General features: G+C 34.6%; 1 protein-coding gene across 1 annotated transcript in view; it reads right to left on the bottom strand.

The window, feature by feature from the left end:
* Positions 1–516: 516 nt before the first annotated feature.
* Positions 517–27393, bottom strand: part of MTHFD2L (methylenetetrahydrofolate dehydrogenase (NADP+ dependent) 2 like) — a 134827-nt gene continuing 107950 nt past the window's right edge. Inside the window, exon 8 of the mRNA XM_074228451.1 lies at positions 517–3867. Within this exon, the coding sequence (XP_074084552.1) occupies positions 3755–3867 (113 nt within the window). The 3' untranslated portion in view covers positions 517–3754. The remainder of the gene's footprint in view (positions 3868–27393) is intronic.

Below are 27393 nucleotides of genomic sequence, written 5' to 3'. Positions count from 1 at the left end.
AACTGTGATCCTTTCTGGGAATGATAGCCCCTGGAGAGGAATGATGTAGACAGGGTGTAGAACTATCTGGTATCAGTTTTGCTGACTTCTCCATCTGATGGTTAGCAACTTGGGATATTCTGATGCCTTGACTGTCTCACCTTAGTTTCATTGATTTTTCTTGCTTCCCAAATTACTCATCCTTTTCCTTGTTGATATTTTTTATGTTCCCTCTTTATAAGTGGCCCTCAGTTTTGCTTTCTATTTTTTCATTACTCTGAATTCCTTATTCCTAAAGTCCTTACATTTAATTATTCTCTATTTTTTCTGTCTGTCCCTCAAATGGTCTGTAATCTCCTTAATAACAGAATCATGTCCTCTCACTTTTCATGGAATAACAAAGAGTAAGGATTTAACTTATTTAATCAAAAATGTGTGAATCATTTCTTTAAGTATATGTTTATTGATTTAATAAATCAACTTCTTTAAAATTTTCTTTAAAAGAATGTCTATACAAGAAATTTTAAATCAGTGCCTTTAAAAAATCCTTTTGCTCACTAAGTTGATGCTTATAGATACAAATAATTTTTTTTTGCTAACAGACTCCAAACACCAAATGTCTCCATTTTGTCATTAATGCTCTGAAATATAACTTTCTCCCCCCATTCCTCCCCCACTATTCTGGTGAAATTACTCTCTCAAAGATCATCTTTTTAGCCATGTTCATCAATTTTTAATCTTTCTGTAATATTTCACTGTGTTAGCCAATTGATGTTCATAGCAAATACTGTCAAGTGGATGAGGAAAAGTAGAGGACACAGATGGGGGTACCACCAGTCAGTTGCTTGAGAAAGTCCCCAGGGGAGGAATTATGATGGATAAACTAAGGCAAATAAGCTGGGGTGTATGAAGGGCTCGGAATGCCAACCTGGGTTACATAGGCCAATGTGCATTTTGACTGCACTAGGAATGGCATTTGGGCTGGCTCCTGATTTGCACCATCTGTGTTGGTCAGTTGAAGTCACCAAAGTACCATAGACTCCAGCGTAATTCTTAAAAAAAGAGGTAGCACATATGAAATGTGAGAGGGGGAAGCTATTTGAAGGGGAAGGTGGAGAAAACTCTGCAAGGTAGTTATTGTTATCATCCCCACTTCACAGTTGAGGAAACTAAGGCAGACAATGGTTAAGTGACTTGCCCAGGTTGATATAAGAATTAATTCAAGTCAATTCTAAACTTTTGCAATACTAATACCATCAGCAAAAGCATCAACTCTTATACTTGGAAGCAATAACCTTGTGGATATGAAACATGCACAGACAGACCCACTTAATACTCTTAGACCTACCATTTCTACACTTGGCCTCTCATCCACTTACATCTCATCATGTGCTCAATCAGAGTTTTCTTGGAGGGGTTTGTCATTTCCTTCTCCAGCTCATTTTACAGATGAGGAAACTGAAGCAAACGGGGTAAGCTGACTTGCCTAGGGTCACACAACCTGGGTAAATGGTTAAAGCAAGATTTGAAATCAGAAAGATAAGTCTTTCTGACTCTAGGTCTGGCATTCTAACTACTGGACCACATAACTGCCTTCCTCCCTGACTTCCCAGTGATTTTGCCATTCCCTCAGATAATACATTCACAAACTGAATTCTTGTATAATTGAGAGATATTAGGGATATTTAGTATTAAGAGAGATATTAGGGATAATTTAATTCCCTACTTTTTCAGATATGGAACAGGTAGAGAGGGGTAAAATTTCTTGTCAAAGGAAGTATTAATTCACTCTTTTTAATAATGTGATTGTAATGCAGTTTTTCCTTTTATGCTTTTATTGATTCTATTTATAGGAGCACTACCACTACCTCAAGTCCAGATTTTAGCAGCCTCCTAACTGGCCTCCCTGCCTCTACTTTCATTTGTTCTAATCCATCTTGTAAATGCATTCTTCTTAGTTCTCCTGAACATCATTTTAATCATATCATTATTCTGCTCAATACATACAGTGAATGGCTCCTTAGGTTGTCAATGGATTAAAGTTGAAACCATCTGGCTTCCAAGGCCCTCTGTAATCCAACTCCACCCTACCCATCCAACCTTATTTCCCAATAATGCCTATACATCCTCCAATCCAGTCAGTTAGACTGGTTTTCTCACTGTCCTACAAACATGTCAAGTTCGTTCTTGTCTCCTTCCCCCCACACCCCCTGGAATGTTCTCCTGCTCTTCCTCTGAGATTATCCAAATCCCATCCATACTTTAAAGCCTGGATCAAATCAGTTAATAGAGATGTGAGAATCCATCTTGCCTGTGTAGAGGAAAAGAGAAGTTCCTCATGGGCTATCCTCTTTTAACTTCTGTATATCCCCAGCCAGGGGGGTAGATACAAATCACAGTGGATTTCTTCTAAGTCCTTTCTAGGTTTTTGTCAGAAGTTAGGTAAAATACCATGATGGCCAGCAATATGCATTTGAGAAACAGGCATAAATATAATCAGAATGTCTCAAGAGTTGATGAATGACCGCCTTGCAGCAGAAACCTTAGGAAGGGTCCAATAACATCAAAATAATGTTTTATGAAGTGGCAGTAAGAACATAGAACTTGGAGTTAAGAAACAGAGTTCAAATTCAGCCTTAAAAACTTTCTAGTCACGTGACACCAGGCAAGTAACAACTCTGCCTGCTTTAGCTACCCCAAATGCAAAACAGTTTTAATAATAGCTTCTATCTCCCAGGTTTGTTGAGATGAGATAATATTTCTAATATTCTTGGCACACAGTGGTGTTTAATAAATGCTTATTTTACCCTTATTCCCACTTCTTGGCATCTTTGCTTCCTCATGTAGAGAAGTAAGTTGAACTAGATGACCTATAAGATTATGGTTGATGATATAAACATCATCATTCTTTTATTTAAAGACCTCCAGTAAGGAGGAACTAATTACCCATGGAGACACCCTATTCCATGTTTGGGGAAGTGTAGGAGAGGAGAAAAGAGGCAGGAGATAACAGAACAAAGAAACCTGAGCTACCGCAGCTACAATTTTGAAGGTGTGGAGGGATCAATTCCCACAATTTTTGAAACGCAGAATGATATCAAATGCTAGATGGGAAATAATTATTGTTCTCCTTCCAAAAAATAGTGACCAAGAAATATTCATAATAATTGAATCACATTTCCCTTTTCCATTTCTACAAAATCTTTAATTAGCTACACACATTTTGACAGCATCTCTGATGAAGACATGAGAAGGAAACAGTCAGGCTTTCATAAATGATATTCCATTGGAGCCCAGATCTTCATAGTTGCACAAGAGACTGAAAACAAGATCCTACTGTGTTGACAGTTGGCTATAAAAGAAAGCATCTGATCCAGGAGAGCAAAACTCTGCCTGACATCCATGCATGTGGTGAAATCATCAAGATTCCTTTAAGGACATGGGTGGAAATATTCTCAGAAACCTGTCCCCTGACTGTAAGTCCTTTATTATTTCAGCAACTTCTAGCTTCATCTTTTTAATAAACCAGTGTTATTCAAAAGTCAAGAAGCAGTCACTGCTTTTTTTTAAATTAAACTAAAATTAAAGGAATAATCTATTAGCAGAGAAGGCATAAGATTTTGTGAGCTGCCCAATTCAAAACCATTACAGACATGAAAATAAATATAATGTAGAAATAAATAGCTTTGTAGTAAAATATAAAGTTTTTAACTCTTGGCTGATAAATAAGCCACATGACATCAGTCTTATTTTGGTGCCATGTACCAAAAGTTGTCTAGTAAATGATCTTCTTGGCTGCCAGAAGGGTATTCCTCAGAAGCATTGCCACAGTCATGGGCCCCACACCGCCTGGCACTGGAGTGATAAACTTAGCTTTCTTCTTAACTTCTGATAAAAGAAACAGAGGACAGAACATGTGTTATTGTGACTCATTATTTAAATAATGCTCTATTTCAACATAAAAAACACAATTCAAAGGGGACATTATACACATATTTATTGTGCATGTGATGACAGAGAAAAAGGAGGGAAAGAGAAGAGAAAGAGAAGGGAGAGGAGAGGAATAGAAAAAAAGAGAAGGGGAGAAATGAGAGAGGAGAGAAAGGAGAGATAGGAGAAAGAAAAAAAGAAAGAAAGAGGCAGAGGGAGATAAAGAAAGAGAATTCCCCTTTGTCCTTCCCCATAGTGATCTACTCATTTAGAGTTAAACTCCTGCTCATAATACAATAAACAAGGGCTTTTCTTTATTTGGAGATAAATTCCATTATAAAGCCAAGGCAGCAAAATAGACAAGATTTGAAAGACAAGGAGAAACTCCCAAGGTAAGTGATTCCAGTTTAGTAGGTAGAGATTACGTGGAGGAGAGGATGCAGGTTGAGATGAGATTAATGGACCAGTATTGCAAATCCTGTGCAAACAGATCACTTCCTAAATGGGTCAGTTAGCCAAACAAGTCTACAACTGCTCATGATGGTGTTTATTTGGGGGTAGTAATGCCTTTTCCTTACAATTGGCTGACTGTTGATTATAGATCTCCTTCACATAACCTCCCTGGCTTACCCTACAGGAGCTCCACTATCTTTCCATTTACCTAGGTTGGAAATTGCTCAGTTGTTCTGTTGTGTTCACACACTCAGCCCACACATCCAATCAGTTACCAAATCTTATCATTTCTATCTACCACAATTCTCATTTAAGTATCTTTTCAATTTAAACAGCCAACACCCTGAGTTTGGTCCCTTCTTTCCTCTCATCTGAATTTTCTCTTGTCTCCATGCCTTTTGTACTTTCTGTCCCCGTCTTTGGAATGCACTCCCTTCTCAACCCCACTTCATAAAATTGCTATTTTCTTTCAGGATTCAGCTCAAATCTCAGCTTTAGCATATAAGCTTACTTGATTCCCATAACTGTTAGTACTTCTACCCAGCAAATTATCTTGTTTTTATTTGTATGTGTTTTGTACAAACTTACGTTGTTTCTTCTGATAGAATGTAAGCTTCTTGAGGGAAGAGAATACTTGTTTTGCCTTTATATCTCCAGCATCTTGCTTTAGGTTTTTTTGTCATTTCCAATCATGCTTGACTTTTTATGACTCCATTTGGGGTTTTCTTTGGCATTTCCTTCTCCAACTCATTTTACAAATGAGGAAACTAAGGCAAGCAGGGTTAAGTGACTTGCCCAGGGTCATATAGTTAGTATGTATCTGAGATGAGATTTGAACTAAAAAAAAAAAATGAGTCTTCCTTACTTATAGACTCATAGCTCTATTCATTTGCACCACCTAGCAGCCTTGTATATAATGGGCTCTTAATATATACTTAACTGATTTGACCCTAATGGAATGAATCAATTAAAACTAACCAAATTGCTATAAAGTATTTCTAGAGACCCTTATAACATGTCTACATTTAACTTTCTATTCATATGTCAATTTATGGCAAAATCCAACAGAAGTTGTCTTGAAACTTTGCTTCTATATTTCCTACTGAGTATTTGGTACTTTTTTTCTTATATAAAATATCTTCCAGTAAATCCCCAAAGACTCTACTCCCATGATCATAAAGGGCATTTTGTGATATTAATCTGTTTCTAACAAAATAGTCTGCTATTCAGTTTCTAATCTTAAAAAGTATAAATGTATTATTATAAGGAAAAGCAATCATGACAATATCATTGTCACTTAAAAAGGTAAAATTTTACCAAAGATAACACTAACTTAACAGTTTTCTTCTTGCAAAACTATAGAAGACTTTTTGGCAGAAGATAATTTGAGACAGAATGTAGAGAAAGGGTAAGGCTTTGGAGCACTGAGATAAAAGCCTTACCTCTAGAGTCAAAGCACCTAAGTTCAAATCCCAGTGTTCAACTTGGTCATTGTATGATCTTAGAAAAATTATTTTTACTCCTTCTGACTTTATAAAATGAAAACATAGGAAAAAGTAAACTCTAAAGTAGTTTCCAGATCTAAATCAATGATATCATAAGTAGAAGAGTGAAAAAATGAACCCTTAAAGAGTCAGGAGATATTTTTAACTATAAAGCAAAGAAAGAGGGGTTGATGAGATTTAAATATCCCACCAGAACCAAAATACTACCCCCCCATTCTGTCTATGAGTCCTTTCTCACTTATCAAAAGGCAGATTGGTGAAGTGGAAGAAGCACCAAATTTGGATGAATTCAAATCCAGGCTTTGATGTGAATTACTCATATGGCCTCAGGCATATCATTGAGTCTCTCTTGGCTAAATTTCCCCATTTTGGAAAATGAGTCAGGGGGTACTGCTGTGGAGTCAAGATAGTAGAATAAAAGTCAGTCTTTTTTTTCCTTGATCACCCATTATATCCCTTCCACAACCACCTAGAAAACACTCCAGGACAAATTCTGATGGGAAAAGCTAAGTAAAATCATAGTGATAATTTTTTTCCAGCCCAAGGCAGCTTAGAAATATTAACACAGATCTGCAGATAATGTGATAAAGGTGATCAGGACCATAACATGACAAAATGTAGAAATAGCACCTGGCTGTGATAGCAACAGTATTGGATAGCAGCCTAGAGCCCAAGGATGGTAAGAGGACTGAACACCTGCACAGAAAAAGATGCCAGAAGACTCCTATTCTAGTACTAGTTATAGGAAGGCATGCCTTTCAGTAACTCTGATGTCTATTACCCAGGTTCAGGTTATAGTTCCATGACCAGGAGTAGTCGTCTCAACCATGATGATGTAGGCATCCTACCTGTGTAAGGAACAAGGAAAATGTTCCAGGGCCATAACTATGTGACTCTGAGACCAAGAATTAAATGAAAAGTCAGTTCTGACTTTTAATCCCTCACATAAGCCTACAGTGGAATAAGCCAGATCAGGGAACAAAAACCCTAAGTAGAAACAGTAGTTCAGTCTCTCCAAATTTTCTGAACCTCTCAGTAAGCTGTGACTAAATCCAACAGCAATCTAGAGAAACTCAACCATACATAAGTCAACAGACCCAGAAAATTTGTAGGACATAGAGTAGGAGGACAGTGAGCTAGGAGGGCTTTTCCTAGATTCCATTAGGAATGCAATGAAAATTTGCAGGGTGTCAGACTGACCTGTGAGAGGGGACAAAGGACAAAAAGACAGAGGGACAAAAAGACAGAAGCTCATGCCAGACATTCCCCAATGATAAGCAGAACCCAACTCAAACACAAAGTTCAAATCAAGAAATAAACTAGAAAAATGAGCAAGCAACAAAACATTCCTTTTTTGAAAACTTTTTTTGATAGCAAAGTTCAAGATAAACTGAGAACATGGTAACCTGAAAACATTATAAAGCAAAGCTCCAAATAAAATGGATTTAGACAGATGTACAAAAGAAAATTTTTAGAAGATTAAAGAGATTATAAAGAGGTAATCATAGGGGAAAAAATGAGAAAAACCATAAAAAAAATATGGAAAAAAAGAATTAACAGCTTGGGCAAATCAGTAAAAAAAAAATTCGAAGAAAATAAAATTGTACTTTTCAAGTTCTAATGACTCCATGAGGCATCAAGGAACAAAAACATAAAGTCAAAAGACTAAAAATTTCGAAGAAAATGAAAAATGACTCGTGGAAAATTGATCAAGGAGAGATAATTTAAGAATCTGAAAGACATGAATAAAATGAGAAATTATGAAGCAAAAATGATTAAGTGAGTGAGCACCAAAGAGCAGATCAATTAAAATCACAACCACAACCCAAATCCCAAAGATAACAAAGAAAAAGCACCTAAACATATAAAAATATTTTTGTCTATTTTATGCTGGCAAATAATTTAAAAATGATGGACTGCTCACCAATTGGGGAATAGCTAAACAAGTCATTTGAAGGTGATGGAATAATATTAAGCTGTAGGAAATGATGCAGAGTTTAAAACATATTAAATTGCCTACATTCTTAGTTGGGGGGGGAGAGAAAAGGAGGGAGAGAATTTGAAATTCAAAATATTTTTTAAAATGAATACTAAAAATTGTTTACATGTAATTGAAGAAAATATATTAAATTTTAAAAATAAAAATTTAAATAAACAGTAAAAAACATGATAAATGATGCAGGGGATGGGTTCAGAAAGATCTGGGGGATTTATATGAATTTATGCACAGAGGACTGATGGATTTAGAGTACAGATTGAAGCTTATTTTCCTCTATCTTTTTTTTTTCTTTCTTCTTTGGCTATTGTTAAATTTGTTTCACAGGACTTCATTTATGTAATTAATTTTTTTATTTTTTGCCTTCTCAGTGGATAGGAGAGCAGATTGAGGGAGAAATGAAATAAAATTGAATTTTTTAAAAAATCACAATTCTGATTGTGAATGGTATGAACTAAATAAAATATAGAAAATTTCAGAATGGATTAGAAAGAAGAGTTCAAAACTATGGTGCTTAAAATAAATACTCTTAAAACATAAAGCTTCACTTTGTACAATAAAAACAGCAACAAAAAATGAAGAAAAATGAAGGGATTGCACTAAATGAGTTCTAAAGTTCTTTCCAGATGTAGATATTTGATCATATTTTCCCTTCAATTATGACCTCTAATCAGTGTTTCATAGCTTATCTAATCTTGTAGTGCTCTTTCTAGGTGTCAGGTCAGATCAATGACCATGACCTCAGAAAGTTTGAGTTGTAGCCATATGGTGGCTGATGTGAGTGGGTGAAACAAGGCATGTTGGAAAGCAAGAGTGTGTGACCATAGCCTAGGGCTTCACTTAAGAACATAAACAAAGTTAAATATTAGAAAAAATCATAAACATAACAAATTGTATAAATAACCAAATTAAAGATAATAATAGACACACTGCCTGTCTCTCATTCAACCAGTCCTTGGCAATCTACTGTCATTCTAAATATAATCAATTTGAAAAATAATTTGAATAAGCAACTATTTTCTCAACTGAAACTTAACTTGATTTAATGATCTTGACTTATATTACTGAATTTTATTTTAAATTTGCAATAGGGACTCTAATATAGGTGACAATAATACCAGTATTTGTCATATATTTAAATCAGTGAAAAAGAAAGTGTCAAGATAGTGTCAAGACAACAAATATTTTTTGAACACCTACTTTGTGCTGGGTACGTGTGATAAAAGAAAGGCAAAAACATAGTTTCTGTTCCCATGTAATCTATGGGGAAAGACAACCTAAACCCAGCAAAATACAACAAATTATGTACAGGAAAAATTGGAGAAAATGAACAGAAGGAAAGCATTAGAATTAAGGGAGATCAGGGCAGTTAGGTGGCACAGTGGATAGAGTACTGGCCCTAAAGTCAGGAGGACCTGAGTTCAAATATGGCCTCAGACACTTAATAACTACCTAGCTGTGTGACCTTGGGCAAGTCATTTAACCCCATTGCCTTGCAAAAACCAAAAAAAAATAATTAAGGGATATCTGAAGAGGCTTCTTCTAGAAAGTGGACTTTTTAGTTAGAACTTCAAGGAAGTCAGTAGGTAGTGGTGATAAAGAGGCAGAAAATTCCTTGCATGGGAGACAGTGACAACATATAGAGATAAGTCATGGAGAGAAAAGGTGGTCATTGTCACTAGATCACAAAATATATGGAGGTGTGCAAAGTGTAAGAAAAATAAGAAAAGAAGGGTACAAGTTTTGAACAATTTTGTGTCAAAGGCTTTTGTATTTAATCCTCGAGGTGACAGAGAGCCACTGGAGCTTATTTATGGGGGGAGGAGAAGGAGACATGGTAAAACCTAAGTTTTAGGAAGATGTTCAGAAGTAAGAAGTTACTTGAAGCATGGAAACCAATCAACAAGCTGATTGAAGTAGCTAAAAGTGTAAGTTGATAAAAGTGGCCCTTGGATAGTCGTAATGTCAGAAGATAGAAGGGGGAATATGTGAGAGATGTTATAAAGGTAGATTCAACAGGTTTTTGGAAGCAAATTGGATATGGAAGACTGAGGTAGAGTAAGAGCGAATAAGGAATCAAGGATGATACCGAGGTAAACAACTGCTCTTTTTTCAGCAGTTTCAAAGACCATTACTGGGTAAAAGTGAAGAAATCCCTCCAAAATATTATTTTAAACCATTGCTATTTCCCTATTCCCCTTTTAAGCAAAGTCATGAAATCAGTTTGACAGGATGTGGGAGCAACAATATGTTTTTCACTATTAACTAGTTTTCCACACTAAGAGAAAATGCAACCATCCAATAACTTAATTGATTTAAGAACCGAGGATTCCCATAGGTTTTCCTCAAGCTTAACATATACCCTTCTGACCAGACTTCATCATGGAAAATGAGAAAGTGAGACTGAACCAATGCTCTTGCTAACCAAAGCTTCTTTTGCTAAATATTATATGAGAAACAGTGTGGTATAATGAATAGAGAGCTGTCCTCCATACCAAGAAGATGTGAATATAGATTCTGCTTCTGATACATAATTATTATGTGAGCTAGGACAAGTCTCAGTGCTTTACGCAATTTTCTAGGATTACAGAGTGAAGAGAAGATGCCAACTTTCATGGGGGGGGGGAGAGTTTCCTCATCAGATAGTTCCCTATAGCAATGAAATCATGGCTTCAGTTCCTATTTCCCAATAGGATGTGATGAAAATGAGATGATTATATCAATAGATAGATAAATATAGCATTCATTTTGATTTTTGCTTTAAAAGAGAATACACACTTAAAGCCTCTTTCCTTAATACAATAAATTGTATTTATTTAAAACCAATAGTGGGTATTATTTGCAATTGTTATTGGAAGACTTCTCAATAAGAACAGGGCTAAAGCAAGAATGCCCACTATCTCCATTTTCAATTCACATAGCTAGAAATGTGATCTATAGCAACAGACCCAGGAAAATAAATTGAAGCAACAAAGATAAAATGATAACCTTAAAGATGGAAGGAAACTTTGAGTTAATTGATCTCTCTATTTTAATAGAAGAGGAAAGCAAAGACTAAGAATAGTTCAATAAATAATGGAAGGAAGGAAGGAAGGAAGGAAGGAAGGAAGGAAGGAAAGAATGGAGGGAGAGAGGGAGGAAGGGAGGGAAGAAGGAAATAAGAGTTTATTAAGCACCTACTCTGTGGCAGACACTATGCTAAGCACTTTACAACTACTGTCTCATTTAATACTAACAATAACCATGAAAAATAGATGTTATTATTATCACCATTTTACAGCTATGCAAACTGAGGCAGATAGAATTTAAATGACTTGCCCAGAATCACAGAGCTGATATCTGAGGCCATATATGAACTTTAGTCTGTTTTTTTTTCCCTTTTCTTGGTCCAACTTTCTATCTCCTTTCCTACCCAGCTACCTCAAGATCACACAGGAATCAAATGAAAGAGGTGAAATTTAAAACTAGGTCATCTTACTCCAAGTACTGTTTCTCCTACACCAAAGTACAATGACAAGGACAAGTCAAACTGTCTTAGTCTGCATGGAGTACAGCTAGAGAACTCAGATGGATAAATGAGAAAAATGAAATAACTAAAATTGCTGGCATACAAATAATATAAAAGATAAATCTACAAAATTATCAACCTTTCCCTTTCTTACAGAAAAAGGATAAGGGAAATTCTGTAAAGAAAGCAACAAATTGAAGCAAATATCTGAAAATTAAATAGATCCATGCAGAATTTAAAAATAAGACTATAAAATAATTTTACAGGAAAAAATAAACAAGAGATTCGATGCTACAACTTGGTTGTATTATCATTAAAAATTCAATATTAATTAATTAAATTAATTAATCTAAAGATTTTTGTGCTATATCAAATTGTCAAAGACCAATTTTATGGAGTCAGTATGACCTCAGTTCAAATCTGGTCTCAAACTCTTGATGATGTTTGTCCTTCATCCTTGAAGAAGACCATGACATCAGAGGAAATGATGCCATGACAAGTACATGAATTATATTGGAGTGATGGGGGGCTGTGCTAAGTCACCAGCCTCATTTTCTCCTCCAGAGTCATTTGGGTACAGTGGCTAGATATGAATCAGGATGACTGGAGATGACCCTGGATGCAAGGTAATTAGGGTTAAGTGACTTGACTTACCCAGGGTCACACAGCTGGTAAGAGTCAAGTGTCTGAGGTTGTATTCGAACTCCTTTTCTCCTGATTCCAAGGTCAGTGCTCTATCCACTGCAGCACTCAGCTGCCCCTCAGACACATTAGGGTTAAATGACTTGCCTAGCTATGTGACCCTAGGCAAGGAAAGGAAGGAAGGAAGAAAAGGAAAGATATTTTATAAAATCAGAGAGAGTAATAATATAATTCATTTGGAGCAAGTAAGAAAAGGAGCACTTGGCACTGCCAGATTCAGACTATATTACGAAGCATCAATAATAAAAAATAGAAAAATCTATTAATGGAATATGTAAAGCAAAGTTTAAGATATAAATGGGAACAGCAACCTACCTTGTGATAATCCCACAAATACAGAGAATTGTCTTTGTGACTACTACTACTATTTGTTTTAGTTCTTAAATTTATTTTAAACTTAAATACAAAATAAGAAAAAATGCTATGTGCACTACAGAACATAAAAGAATTCAATATAAAGCAATAAAATATTCATTTCAAGAAAATCTATATATAATTCATACAACTTATTGTGTTCAAAGCTATCCATCATTTATTTGTTTCCTTGTAAGTTTTTGTTTGCTCTTAGCTGTGCACTTTTTATTTTATTTTTCTCCTTCCTCTCCTTCTCCTCAAGAAGGTTACAATTAAGTAAACATATAAATACATAGGCACATAGATATCTAAAATCATACATATATATAAATATATTTATAAACATATATATACATATATATTTCTACTTCTCCTTTGTCATTTCTACTTGTCCTCTGTTTTTCTAAGGGTAGCTAACATCTTCCTTCCTTCCTTCCTTATTTTTCTAAATCTACAAGTTCATCGTTTCTTATAATACAGCAATCTTCCAAACTTATACTGTCTAGTTATTTTAAATAATCTAAAACAATGTTGATTCTTATGGCTTACATAGTTTCCCTATTTTTCTCTTTTGATTACATCAATTTTAGTTTTGACTGAGATAATACCATACCTGCTTTTGTGTGCATGATTGTATATTTTGTTTCTTCTTAACACTACTATTTCAATGCTGTTCCAACAAATGTGTTTACAAAATTTTGGAGCTGACTCTGAACTATGGTTAATCAGATAAGAAAATTTATTTCACTTTAGGCTGCTCTATGAAAAATAACAGGAGGATTCCTCTTCTGCAGTGCAGTAAATTAACAAATATTCCATTATCAAAATTCATTTTTATTAGCCAGTCTTTCCCTGAGGGCAGACTGATGTTTCTACTTGCTTGGGTTTAGGCATAGCAGGTCAGTTTTCTAAGGATCCACCTATGTACAAAGAGGGTCATGGTTAACAGGCTGGTGGTCACTTGGTGAGAATTTGGGATGGGGGTGGCAAGAAATGGTAACCCAGATGCAATGAATTCATTAGTCCTCTGTAATTTAATAAATAAGAAGTTCAAAATACCTTGAGTCATTTTGTTGGAAAGAGATCAATGGTAACAGCCCAAAGGCCCTTTACTAGCATCAGAGAATTTGAATATCAACTAGATACCAATTTTCCAAAAATCTTATCAAAGCCTGATATACACACCCATCCATCATGAATCAGCACCATCCCCAGGTCCAGGTTCTTTGTTCCACCCTCCATTGCCCGGTCCTGCTCATTTCACATAAGTGTTCTCTAAAAACTCACACAATTTACTAGTTTTTGGTGCCCAGTCTATCCAGGATTCCAGCAAAATGCTCAATTCCACCAAAGGTTCCAGCAGTCCTCATCTGCTTCCACCAATCTCTCTGACTGCCATTCTTTATTGTACATATATCTCCTCAATATAGTTGGCTTGCTATGTTTTCTTCTTTACTCCAGGTCTCCTTGTACCAAACTAATGCTAAGCCAATTCTTGCTCCACATGAATTGAGATGTTATGAAACAAAGAAATACAATAATGTTCTTCAGCAGAGAGCGACCACCTTTCTCTTTTGAAAGTTATATGAAAGCAAGGACCAAAGGATTGGCAGAGGATGCTAAGCATCATGCTATTAAGAGTGCTGATAAACTTTATTTGGGCAATTTGTAATCTAAATGAGCTCCTATTCAATGACTAATTAGTGAACATATTGATGGAAGAGGTGAATCATATTTGTCTTGGTTTTTTGCTATGAGTTAAATCAGAAAGAAGGAAATTTCAGCCAAATGGATGGATGGATGGTTCACAAATACTCCTTGGAGAAGCAGAGCGTGGTTAATTCATGGGATCTCTCAAAGACAATATGATTATTTTATAAGATCTTTGGTGATTTCACATTGTGGTACTTAACGCTTAGAACTTACAAAAAGGTCACCAGGAAATAACTGTAGCTTAATACTACTATTAGTGTCTGAGAATGAAGAAGTTGAGAAATTTAAAGAATAAGATCCAATGTATACTATTACAGTAGGTATCTTCACTGCCAAAAATGTGAAAAATTGAGGATTATAAAAAATTTACATATAATCATGATACAGGAAGCAGTGATGAAAGAAATCAGAGACTTGTATAGTACACATAAGTCTCATACCTTTATATAATTAATAATTTTCTGAGAAAATAATTTAAAGGCTTTGGATATGGTTAGCACAAATAACATTATAAGAAAATGAAGTAGATTATGTTTTAACAAGTAAGAAAAGATTTGTTATTAGGGTTAAGTTATCCCTTAATTTCCTTTCTGTATAGCCAATTGGTTCATCAAAGGTATGATTAGAATAAATTTTCAGGCCACATGATGAGGATGAGGATGATGATGGTGATGATGACGATAAAAGAATTTGTGCACAATTAAAACACTTATACGTTAAACTACTTAAATAAGAAATCAAAAGTGGAAATGGATAACAGAAATGACATCAATACCAATTATATCAACCGTATATAGAAGTTTTTCTATTGTAAATGAATTGCCAGAACAAGAAGCCCAAAAGAACCCTCAAAGTATCTTAGTTAGGAAATATCTAACCTAATTGCCAAAGAGAGACAAATGGCTTCCAAGGGAAATACTGAGTTAGAAAATAAAATCATTTGCAAAATGTTATAAAAAAAAATATGATAAGCAGCTGTGAAAAGTACCATATCATATTAAAGACTGGAGTAACTACTTTAAACAGAACTTGGTAAAAACATTTAATTAAGGAGTCATTTGAGGATGGAAATGGATGGAATATTGCTTTCCTGAGCTGGGCCAGGCTCAGTCCAGTCTCAAGGTAATTTTGATTTGATATTAGAAAATGAAAATTTATTAACAATGAAGAGAGCACATTTTTACAATTTGAGCTTGACTGAAAATATAGAGAGAACATAATCCTATTGTCCTTATTGTTAGCTGCTGATGAAAAAAATGCAATTCAATTGAGGAAAATATTGCCTCAGGCTTTTTCAATGAGATGTCTCTCATCAATAATCAAAATTATTCAAGATTACTTCAACAAAAGTTAACTTCAACAGAACTTAACTATTCAGGTGATCTTTTGATCATAAACATTAGGTAAGAAATAAAATAGGGAGATGCATATTCACCAAACCAAATCTAAATAGATTGGACATGGAAGATTGATTCTTTGGGGATGGTGGTATTTGGATTATCAATGATGCTGAATTAATTGATGGATTATCAGTGGATAACTGGAGTGTCCCACTATATTTCATAAAAATTACAAGAAAGTGTGGAAAGTCCCTAGCACATTGGATAGGTCCTCCTTGGCAAATTTCCCACAAAATTATCAAAGGATGTGCAGATATGCAATGAAATGTATTGTAAAAGCATTTAAATGTTTATGTGTCAAACCCTTTGCAAAGTACAGAAAATATAAATTTTAAAAAAAGATGAAAATCTCAGCTTTTTAGGAGTTCATATTGTAATTAGGGGCAATGGCATACAGGGGATTCCTCTCCTGGAAAGATTGACAGGCCCTTAGGTTCCATGACAGAATGCTAAAGTCTTTAGAGTACACAAGGTCATATGGCAATGCCCAATGTAACTGGAGGGAACTTCAAAAGCAAAGAGATCACATATTAATTTGAATAACAACTAGGAAAACTGGAAGGCAGTCTTACCAAAAGAAATAGATTTGAAGCAGCATTTTTTGACATAATGAATTCCAAACTGAAAAATAAAATAAATATGAAAAGTTATACCCTAAACAAACTGGAAAATATCTCGGAAATCATGGATGTCAAAAATTCCTGACTATTCATATGACAGAAAATATGACAAAACCCCAAATCAATAAGCTTTGTTATATGCAATGTAACTTGTACACAAGTATTATATATAATCAGCTCAACTAGGGAGAATTAAAAAAAAAAAAGAGTTTCAATTGGGAAAATGCATTTGAATCAAAATCTGACAAAATATTATATCCAAAACTATAAAGATTTGACATCAAATAAATAAAATTATGAACCAATTCACTGTAAACATGAAGTCAGATGATATATACATTTCTTAAAAAGAAATTAAAACTATCAAGAATAATTTGAAAAAATTTTAAAAAACTCTAGTAACTGAGAAAATGCAAACTTTGAGAATAAAGGAAACCATTCAAAGTACTGTCATAGTTTATGTAAATGAGTTCTTTCTGTTTTTGTCTTCCTAGTGGTACATGCAGAACAGTAAACCTTCTGGGTCAATTATGAATAAATTAATGAAAAAATAATTTATTAAGTGATTACTATGAAGAACTGAGTATTGGGAAAACAATAAAAAGCATAATAGTCCTTGATCTCAAGGAGATTGCATTGCCGTAAGAAAGACAACACTCAGAGAGGAATGTCGCTGCCAGGAAAAGATATGTTTGGGAAAATCACAGAGGTCCTGAGTGGAGTCACAGTGGAGTAAATTGGGACAATGTTTCCATTAGCAATGGAAGAATTGACTTGGTTATGATGTCAAGGCTCAAAGCAAACCAAAAAATTGTTAATAATTTGAATCATGACTAGGTCTGCCTAGATTATGGAGAGTTCCAAGAGTCTGTCACCAGTCAGGAAAGTGAAAGCCCCAGGCCAGGAGTTCCAGAGTTGAAAACATTGGATTGCTCAGGACATAAAAAGCATAGTTATTTGGATATTTCAATCACTTTCTTAGCATAATATCAAACTACTTATGAAATGTACATTGAAAGATTTATGTCAGAATTAAATATATTAACAGACATGAAAATCTGAGGAGGGGGACTATTGTGCTAAATTCAATTTTCAAAGGGATGCAATTAATAAATGAGAATATAACCATTGAAGAGCAAAGAAGATGACAGTGGTTTTAGAAAAATGCTCCATGAAGAATGGATTAAAAAAAACTTGCAGTGGGGGGTGGGGGGAGGGGAGCAGTCAATAGAGCACCATCCCTGTTGTCAGAAGGACCTGAGTTCAAATTCAGCCTCAGTCACTTGACACTTACTAAACTATGTGATCCTGGGCAAGTCATTTAATCCTGATTATCTCACATATAAAATAATAACAATAGTTATAATAAAAATGACTTGGAGCTGACTCAGAGGAACGTGTTCATTATCTTCAAATATGTTTCAAGTTATTACATGGAAGAAATAGTTGCTTTTAGTCAGAATTTTTATTGAAAAACAAAACTCTAGTATTCAATTCATGATCACAGTTAGTCAATTCATCTTTAAATTACATTGGGCTGTTTCTAAAAGTTATATCATCATCATAAACAAAAGACTGTTCAATCTGAAAATAAAAATAATTGTATGGAAGTGTGTACTAAAGTCTTTCTCTAATGCCTCACTGTGGTGTGGAAGTAATTTTGCATTGTCTAAGGGTAGGGCTGTATATCCTAAAATCCTGAATACTCTATTACACTGGAAGATCTTCAGGTTTGGGTCAAGTGATGGATTAAGTGGTCATTTGAAGGCCAACCTGCCTAATCAGAACAGGTCATCTTTGGTTTGATTGTCGTCTGATAAATATTTCCAGACATGGCAACTCTCCCAGATGGCTTGCCAAACCACAGAAGGGATAGAGAAGAGATTCTGGTGAAGAGAGTATTCACATTCAAGAAGCTACGGCCCCTAAAGCTTTATCCTACTTTAGAACTAGATCAACAGATGAGAAGAATTGTCTAACTTTATGAATTGTCAATAAGGTAACTGGTTGCTCCATGAATTAGTGACTTACTCAATGCTACAAATAAAGATTAACATAATCTGTCAAAGATTTTGTGGCAGAATTTCTGCACTGGGTAGAAGGATAGAAAAAAAAAATGACCTTCAATAAATCTTCTAACATATTTATAATTTTCTTGATACATTTTTTATTTTTATTTAGACTTTATTTGCCAGTGTATTCCCTCTATCTGATGCAGAGAACCACCCCTTATTTAAAAAAAGAATAAAAAAGAAAGAACAGAAAAAAGCAGATTAGTAAAACCAATATATTTTTAAAAAACTCATCATTAAATGTAGATGTAAATGTAAATCAGCAATCTCTGTAAAGAAGGGAGAAAAGGAAATTTTTAAATTTTTGTATCAGAGGCAGCTAAATTGTATTATAATGTTGGGTTCTGAATAAGGAAGACCAGAGTTAGAGTCTTCTCAAACACTAAGCTGGGAGGCCCTGGATATGTTAACTTTCTCTCAGTCTCAAGTTCTATAAAATGAGAATAATAACAACAGATCCTTCACAGGGCTATTATAAGGATCAAATAATATAATAGGTGAAAGGTGCTTTACAAATCTCAAGGTGCCATATAAATATTATTATTATTATTTATTAAATTATGCCTCTTATTTGGGGCCAAGTCTGGTAACTATAGCTACAGGGCTGTTTAGTTTTCACTGCCACTGAAAATGTGTTACTTTCTAATTGTACAAAGTGCTGCAAAGGATACAGGACTGGCTTCATTCCACCCAATAGTGCAAGTAAATCACAAAGGATTTCTGAGTGGAGGAGGTGAGGGAATAAAATAAATATTAAGAAGTTTTTGCAGAATTAGAATTTAACGTGATGTTAAATTTCTTAAGAGTGTGCTTTGAGAATTAGTTTCATAGACTATGGAAAAGTCATGACTAACTTTTGAGTCTTTATAGGGAAAAAAATGTGTATTTCCTCTTAAAAGAAAAATAGGAAGTGGGGAAAGTTCATTTCATCTGAGGAAATAATTTTATTTTAGTGTATTTAAGTTAATAAGGAATAGGGACTGGACCTATGAGTTCTCTACCATTAAGAATTCTAAATAGGAAAACTCTCTCTTTGCCAGTGCAAATAACATTTTCTCTGAAATTTAGTCTTAAAATGTCTAGAGAACTGAAAAGTTAAATGAGACTAGGTGGGATTTGAACCTACCTTTTGCTAGTTAGCAACCTATTTGATTTTTTTCAAATTTATTTTTCTAAGTTTATTCTACTAAGATAATTTCCTGGACCAGGCAATTTCTTTCATAAATATTTAATTAAATATTATATAATTATGATATATTTTAAGTGAGTAAAATATTTAATCCTTAAATAAATGCAGAAAACATCACCTAATCTAAATATAAAATAATATTCATTAAATACTATGATGAATGCTTTAAATAAATAAATACAAATTGCCTAATGCAAATATAATGTATTTAAAATAAATAAAAGAAAATAAAAGAAATAAAAGAAATTGCCTGATGGAGGAAAAGAAAGTAACATGGGATGAAAATCTGGTCTGCTATGTTTCCATTTTGTTCCCTAACTAATGGGTTGGATACTTTTCTTTCCTGAGATTGATTTTAAATTCCTAAGTGGAAGAACTGGGTCAGACTCAGATTCTAGAAGCAGATTATATAAATCATTTTCCTTCTAAAAGTATAAGAGCACAAAAGACATTGGAAATCAATTTATGCTTAAACCATCAGATGACAGGGATGATGGGAGAACAGAGAGCCATAAGATTACATCAGTGCCTAAATTAAATTTTAAAAAAAATCCAGAGGTCACATACAGTCACAGGGTGTGTCTAGATTACTCATGAAGGATACGAATAACAACATAAGGGACATGCAAATATCCTTTTAACAATCCAATTGAGAATAAAAGAAAATGAATATAATGGTCTACCTTTTGGCATCACTCAGTGTCTCTAGCTCAGGTATCATAATTTGTTCTGGCAACCCTTTGCTCCCACCTCTTTTCACCCTGATATTAGTCAAAGTAAACCATTTACTCCCTTAGCAAGTTGCTTTGACTCTTGGATGGTATGGAGTATAATCATTAAAGGGTGAAACTTAGAGTCAGGAAGCTCTGGGTTCATGCTTGACTTATGATGCTTTCTATCCATTTATCCATAGGTTAAGTCATCTCACCTCTCTGTAGCTGGTTTTTCATCATTCCTTTCTCCTCCCCTCCATGTGTGTCCCTGATTCCATCACCTCCTATCTTCTCTGGAAGAATTACCTTCTTAACTATCTCTCATCTTCAATAAATGATCAATCAATAAGAATTAAAGTGACTTCTATGAGATAGGTATTATACTATGCACTGGGGAGATAAATACAAAAAGTGAATCTTTGTCCTCAAATTGTTTATAATCCTCTAAAAATGAGTTCTTAACTTTTTTTTTTTTATCATGGATCCCTTTGAAAGTCTGGTGAAACCTATGGACCTCTTCTCAGATTGTTAATGAACACATTAAATAAAATACATAGTGTAGTGTGTGTTTGTGTGAGTACAGATCTATATTGCTTGGTCTAAACATGGCTTGAGGGGAGGCTTTCATCAATATTGCTTGAATCTTACCTCTTTCCAAGGGAGACTTCAATTCCTATCAAGATTTCAAGGGAAGGAGATTAGGGCCAAAAAACTGGCTCACTCTGCTCTTCACAGGGAAGAAATATCAGACTAGAATGATATCATCTTCTGTAACTCTTAGGTATTACTAGTTAAAAGGAAATCAGAAAATCTCTAAGTTTTAAGCAAAAACTTGGTTCCTTCCCATCAAATGCTAGACAAAGATCATCACAAATATTGAATAGTGAGTAAATCCATATATCCAAGCCATTATCAACCTGAAATTAAAGAAATTATAGATTATAACATAATGCAGAGTGTAAATGAGTGAGATCACCCAGTGGAAACCATGAGACAGATTGTTTAGATCAAGTAAGAAAGAGTCCTTAATCTCACCCAAGGGGAAACTTTCCAAAATCTCTAACAAAGTAATTTGTAAATATGGATATAATCAAGGAAGTAGTTCCTCTATATGTCAGCTACTACCCAGAGTATTTCTCTCCCTCTGAGTGCTTCCACAAGATAGCCTGTACCCATACAACTTTGTTTTCTCTAAAAGACTGATACCAAAAGAATGCTCATCTTCCAAGTTCTTGCCAATTCTACTCCATTCATAGACCAGAACCTTGAGTAATCAATCATTCTTTCTACCAATGAGAAGAGCCTTGTGCAAATATCCATACTTGAACCCAAGGTTACAATGATTACAAAATAAACCAATTATATTGAAATCCAGTTACCAAAATATTTTTTAAGTTCATAGACACAGGTTAAGAACCTCTGTACACAGATTGGGATACACAGATTCACAGATAAGTGTATACAACATAAAAATAAATGCTCTAGGTACTAACAACTGGGGCATCAGAAAAGATATCTTGCAGTAGGTGACATCTGATCTGAAGCTTGAAGGCAACAACTGACTCCCCAAGAAGCAAAGGTGAAGAGGCAGGGCATTCCATGCATTAGAGACAGCCCCTGAAAAATCATATAAACAAAATATAGAATGTCATATGTGAGGAATAGTAGGGTATATTTGGGGAATGGGGATGTGCAAGGATAAATAATGTCCAACTAGGTTGGGAAGATAGGATGGATACTTTTTTGTTGTAGCAAAGAACTTGACCTAATATATATAACCATCAAAGGGAGAATGGCTAAATGAACCATGATGCATAATTGTAAGGTGATATTACTGTGCCATAAAAATAAAATTTTTTTGAAAAGATGAGTATAATGAATTTCAAAGAGCATAGGTTGACAAATGCCTATGACAATATAAAAGGAAAGAATGTTTTTATGCATTTAAAATAAAACACCATGAATTATAATGAACAAGGTAGGCCCAAGAAAATAGAAGAACAAATGTGCTTCCCTCTCTCTTTTCACTTACAGAAGTGGGGAATTGTACATATGCAATATTGGATATTCCATCAGACTCAATTGATGTCATGGTTGATTTTGTTGAATTTTGTTTTCTTTTTTGTTCTTTGTTAAAAGAAATTAATACTCACTACATAAGGGAGAACTCATATATTTAGAAAATAAGCTGATATATAAAAAAATTAATCATTTTTTTACCTAAATTTTGGAACAAGACTGGGAAGAGTTTTAACTGCCAAACAGATATGGGACTAGACTTTTGAAGGAGATGAAGGTTGGATATCTGATGTTATCTACAGAAAGATTTTTGTTGAATCCATGGGAAATGAAGAGATCAGTTGAGGGAGTGTAGAGGGAGAAGAAGAGATCAGTGACAAAATCTTGGAAACTCAGAAGCCAAAACGAGGATGCTGAATCTATCAATTTGATGATGATAAGAACATGAATAATTCTTGCCCTCCATATTTCTATCTTAACCACTACCAACTAAAAAAATGCTTAGGTTTCCTCCATTTTAAAACAAATGAAATGAAACCCTTTCATCTGACAGTATCTTTTACTACATTTACCATATTTCTCTTCTTTCTTTCTCAGTCAAATTCTTAGGAAGGGCTATCTACACTGTCATTGCTTCCAATTCCTTAATTCTCACTCAACTCTTCCAAATTTTTCTATTACATTAAAGAACTCTTTGCAGTCACACCTTTTTACAACTTCCAGATGTCATACTTGACATACTTCTTCCTCACTCCAAATATCCAATCACCTATCGAGTCTCATAAGTTTCTCTTCCATAATATCTCTTAAATCTATTCCATTCTGTCCATTCACATAATCACCATAGATTACAGACAGCTGGATGGTGCAGCAGAAAGAGTACTAGCCTTGGAATCAGGAGGATGGGAGTTTGAATACAGACTCTGACACTTACTAGCTGTGTGACCTTGGGCAAGTTACTTAACCCTGACTGCCCCACATCCAGGGACATCTCCAGTTATCCTGATTCATATCTGGCCACTGGACCCAGGGGACTCTGAAAGAGAAAGTGAGGCTGGTGACTTTATATAATACCCCCTCACTCAAATCCAATTCACGTTCTTGTCATGGCATCACCTCCCTGATGTCACAATCTTCTTTGAAAATGAAAGATAAACATTATTATTACTCTCATAGATTATTCCATGAGTATTCTAATTGGTCTTCCAGTTTCAAGTCTCTGTCTTTTTCAATCTATTCTCTAACAAGTTCCCAAATTCACACATCTCTGATCATGCCACTTCCTTGCTTAATAAATTCCAGTGGCTCTCTATTACCTATAGTATCATATAAATTTTTTTCATTTGCCATCTCACACTTTCTACAATCTAATTCCAATCTACCTTTCCAGGATTGCTTCACACATTTCAGTCTAGCCATACTGTCCAAAATAACATTCTATCCCTTCTCTTGCATTGACTGTATCATCTACCTACAATGCACTCTCTTCTCATCTCCATGTCTTAAAATCCCAAGTTCTCTCCAAAGCTTTGTAGATTTGTAGATTTCATTATCATATTTGTGCTGACATTTCCCTGGTGCTGACATTAGCACCTCAAACTCAACATGTACAAAGTAGAACTTTTCCCCAAAAATCTATCTATAGTTCTCTATTTCTCTTGAGGGAACCACCATCCATCTGTTAATGGGTCCAAGTCTTGGACTCTTCCTTAACCCTTCTCATTCATTTACTGCCTATATCTAATCAGTTGTCAAATTTTGTTCTCCTTGATATTTCTCACATTTCCTTCCCTTCATTCACACATCCTTTTTCTTAGCCCAATCCCTCATTACTTTTGAATCAGACTATTTCAATAGCTTCTTGATTAATTAGTGACCTTGCTTCTAGCCCCTGCACTTCTAATTTCCAGGTCCTTCTATCTTTAGCATTTGATGCTGCTGCCAAATTGATATTGCAAAAACATGCCACCCTTTTACTAAAAGAAAAACCTTCAATGACACCATGTTGCTACTATTACCACCACCACCACCACCATCATCACTACTACTCCTATTCCTACTCTAACTCCATCTCCAACTCCAACTACTACTACTCCAAATACTACTATTACTACTACTACTACTACTACTACTAGTACTACTACTACTACTACTACTACCACTACTACTACCACTACTATGATAACTATTATGACTTTAACAACTACTACTACTGATGATGATGATGATGATGTCATGTCAATCAACTTTTTTGTCTTCCTCATTGTCCTCAATGGTAACATTGAGATCATAACAGCATAAATTTCACAATGTTATTGAAAATATCACATGAGATAATATTTGTAAAACAGAAGTAAAGTACAGTGTCTGGTATATAGTAGATCCTAAATAAATACTTACTCCCTTCCCCAATTTCCTTCTCCTTTCCCATGCATTAGAAGTGTTGAAAAGTCTTTTATGAATGTAGACATGTTTGTTTCTTCTCAATTCACAAACTGATATTTTGTTGAAGTGCCATAGTAAAATTTGCTTTAAGACAGAGGACCTTAACTTTGGCAGTCTGATAAACTCTATGAACTCCTTAAATAATTTAAGGAAATGTTAAACATTTTCAGAGTTCAGTGAAGATGAAGATGTGATTCTTTTCCCCATCTAAGTTCACAGACTCTTTGAAATCTATCTAGGTGACCCTAAGTTAAGAACTCCTATTCTAAGGATTTGATAGAATGGAAGGAAAATATAGTGCAAAGTGAACTGAAATGTTTAATCCAATAGTTCTTTTAAGTTAATATGACATTATCAGAACCCTGTAAGCTTCCTGAGATGTGAAGAAAGGGAATGACTTTCTCACAGTAAAAACCTAGATCACATGATTGGAGTTTCTTTTCATTTAGTACCATAAAATGAAAACTGAATTCCTGGAAATTGCTGAACACATCTTGTATTTATTTTGGGAGGTTCTGGTATCATTCTGTCCTCCTGAAAAGCCAAGGATGACTGCCAATGACTTTCCTAAGATTCTCTGTGTATGTTTCAGGCCCTTAGGCTGACCCTATCCCAAGCCAGACCCTAGGGTGAAAGGGAAGGGCCCGTGGCACTATGGGGCAAAACTTGGCGACTGTGCTTATTTGTTAAAGTACAGCTTCAAAGGACATCCTATGCTCATTTCCCACTGGAAAGAAACAGGCTTTTGGCTTAGATTATGGTCCACACTTTTTCCTAAAGTATGGTTTATTTAACTCTTGAACTTGGTTAATTATTATTTTTCATTCATATATTCTTTCTTTCAAAGAGATTTCATTCCCGTCTATTTGCCTTGGTAGTATATAGTCAGACAAATATGGCCTAATCTTCTTTAACAATGAAATATATTATCCCATGCCAATCCATCAACTGAAGTAATGTTTAAGCTGCCCTCATTGCTCCAATATTGTGTATCCATGCCTTCATGTAAAATTTATGTGTGTTTCTGTTTTTAAAGCTAAAAGAAATAATCATGGGGTAGGTCTAAATCACATTTCCTATTTTTCCTTTTTTTGTTTCAGGAAATAAATCAACTTAAAATGGACATAGAATCATAATAGAGTAAGCACTGGACAGACTCTCCAACACCATCAAATATGACAGATAAGTAAACTGAGGTCCAGACCAAGTTGGATATTGGGATGAAATAAGGTACTTATATATCATTGAAGAGTTAACAAAGGGAAGTTTATTTTGACCTAAGACAGCAATGACATGAAACAAGAATATATTAATACTTAGCTAGGTACCAGGGTGCAGAGAGAGACAAAAATCAAACAGTCTCTGCCTTTGAGGAGTTTTGGGAGAGTCACCATGTCTATATGCTATGTAGAAAATATTTGCGATAAATTTAAGGTAGTTTGAGGGAAAGATACTAGCCACTGACATAGATCAAGAAAGGCCTTATGTGGAAGGTCAAGTCAATCCAAGTCAACTCAAGAAGCACATATTCAATACCTACTATGTGACAAGCACTGGTTGGTTCTTGACTTGAGTTTTGAAGGACATGAAGTCTTAAAGAACAACTTGTTGGGTTGTAGAGTATATTCTTGATCAGGTGTGGCTTGGGCTAGATGTGCTCTGAAGTTCATTATAACTTTAAATGTAATCTTTTCATTGATCAATTGACTGATAACCTAAAAATATCCTTATTCTACATTTTTATTTATATGTATTGGTACATTTTTTTTTATGGCAACACTACTCAAATGTTTGTTGTTACTGTCACTTCAGTCGTGTCTGGCTTTTTATGACCCAAATTAAGTTTTCTTGGCAAACATCTGGAATGGTTTTCCATTTCCTTTTCCAACTCATTTTACAGATAAGGTAACTGAGGCAAGCAGGATGAAATGACTTGCCCAGGCTCACAGAACTAGTAGGTGTCTGATGCCAGATTTGAACTCAGGAAGCTTAGTCTTCCTGACTCCAAGTCTGGCACTCCATCTACTGTACCATCTGACTGGTAGTGCTTAATTATTTACTTATATTTAAACATAGCTCAAGAATCATATTCTATAAGAAAGGTATTAAATATACCTCCCAGAGGTTATGCAATATCCCTAACCAGATTAAAATATAATTAGGAAATATTGAATAAAATTAAAAAATATAACAAAACACAGATAATATTAACATGTGATTTTCTAAGTCAATATTTGACCCACAGAAATACTTATGTCTGGATTATTGGGCCTCATTTCTATTTGAATTTGACCACACTGTTCTACATGAACTCTCTCTTGATCTCCCCAACTGGTAGGATCCTTACTAATTATATTATTTTTATTTCACATTTACTTACTATTTCTATGTATGCAAATTTTAATTCATCTAGTTGAATATTAAGTCATTGCAAGAAGAGATTCATTTAGGTTTTTGTATTCACATTGTCTAGCAATCAGTCAATCATTAAGCATATATTAAATGTTTACTGTGTACCGTATGCCAAACTCTGTGTATAAAAAGAAAATAAGATAATCTTTGCTTTTAGCTTAAGAAATGTGTATGTGGCTTACTTGAATGAATGAATGAATGAATGCGTGAGTGAATTACTTGAATCAATGAATGAATGCATGCATGACAGTGAGTGAGTGATTAAATTTGGTCAATGACCTCAGAATTTGTTTGTTTGGTTTATTTTTGATGTCTTTGTTAGGACTTAGTCATTATTTTCTTATCTAGTTAGATTTATTTTCTTCTAAAGTGAACCAACTGGC

The sequence above is a fragment of the Macrotis lagotis genome, chromosome 3 (assembly GCF_037893015.1).
Source record: "Macrotis lagotis isolate mMagLag1 chromosome 3, bilby.v1.9.chrom.fasta, whole genome shotgun sequence".
Classification (NCBI taxonomy): Eukaryota; Metazoa; Chordata; class Mammalia; order Peramelemorphia; family Peramelidae; genus Macrotis; species Macrotis lagotis.
This window is presented reverse-complemented; position numbering and strand designations above follow the sequence as displayed.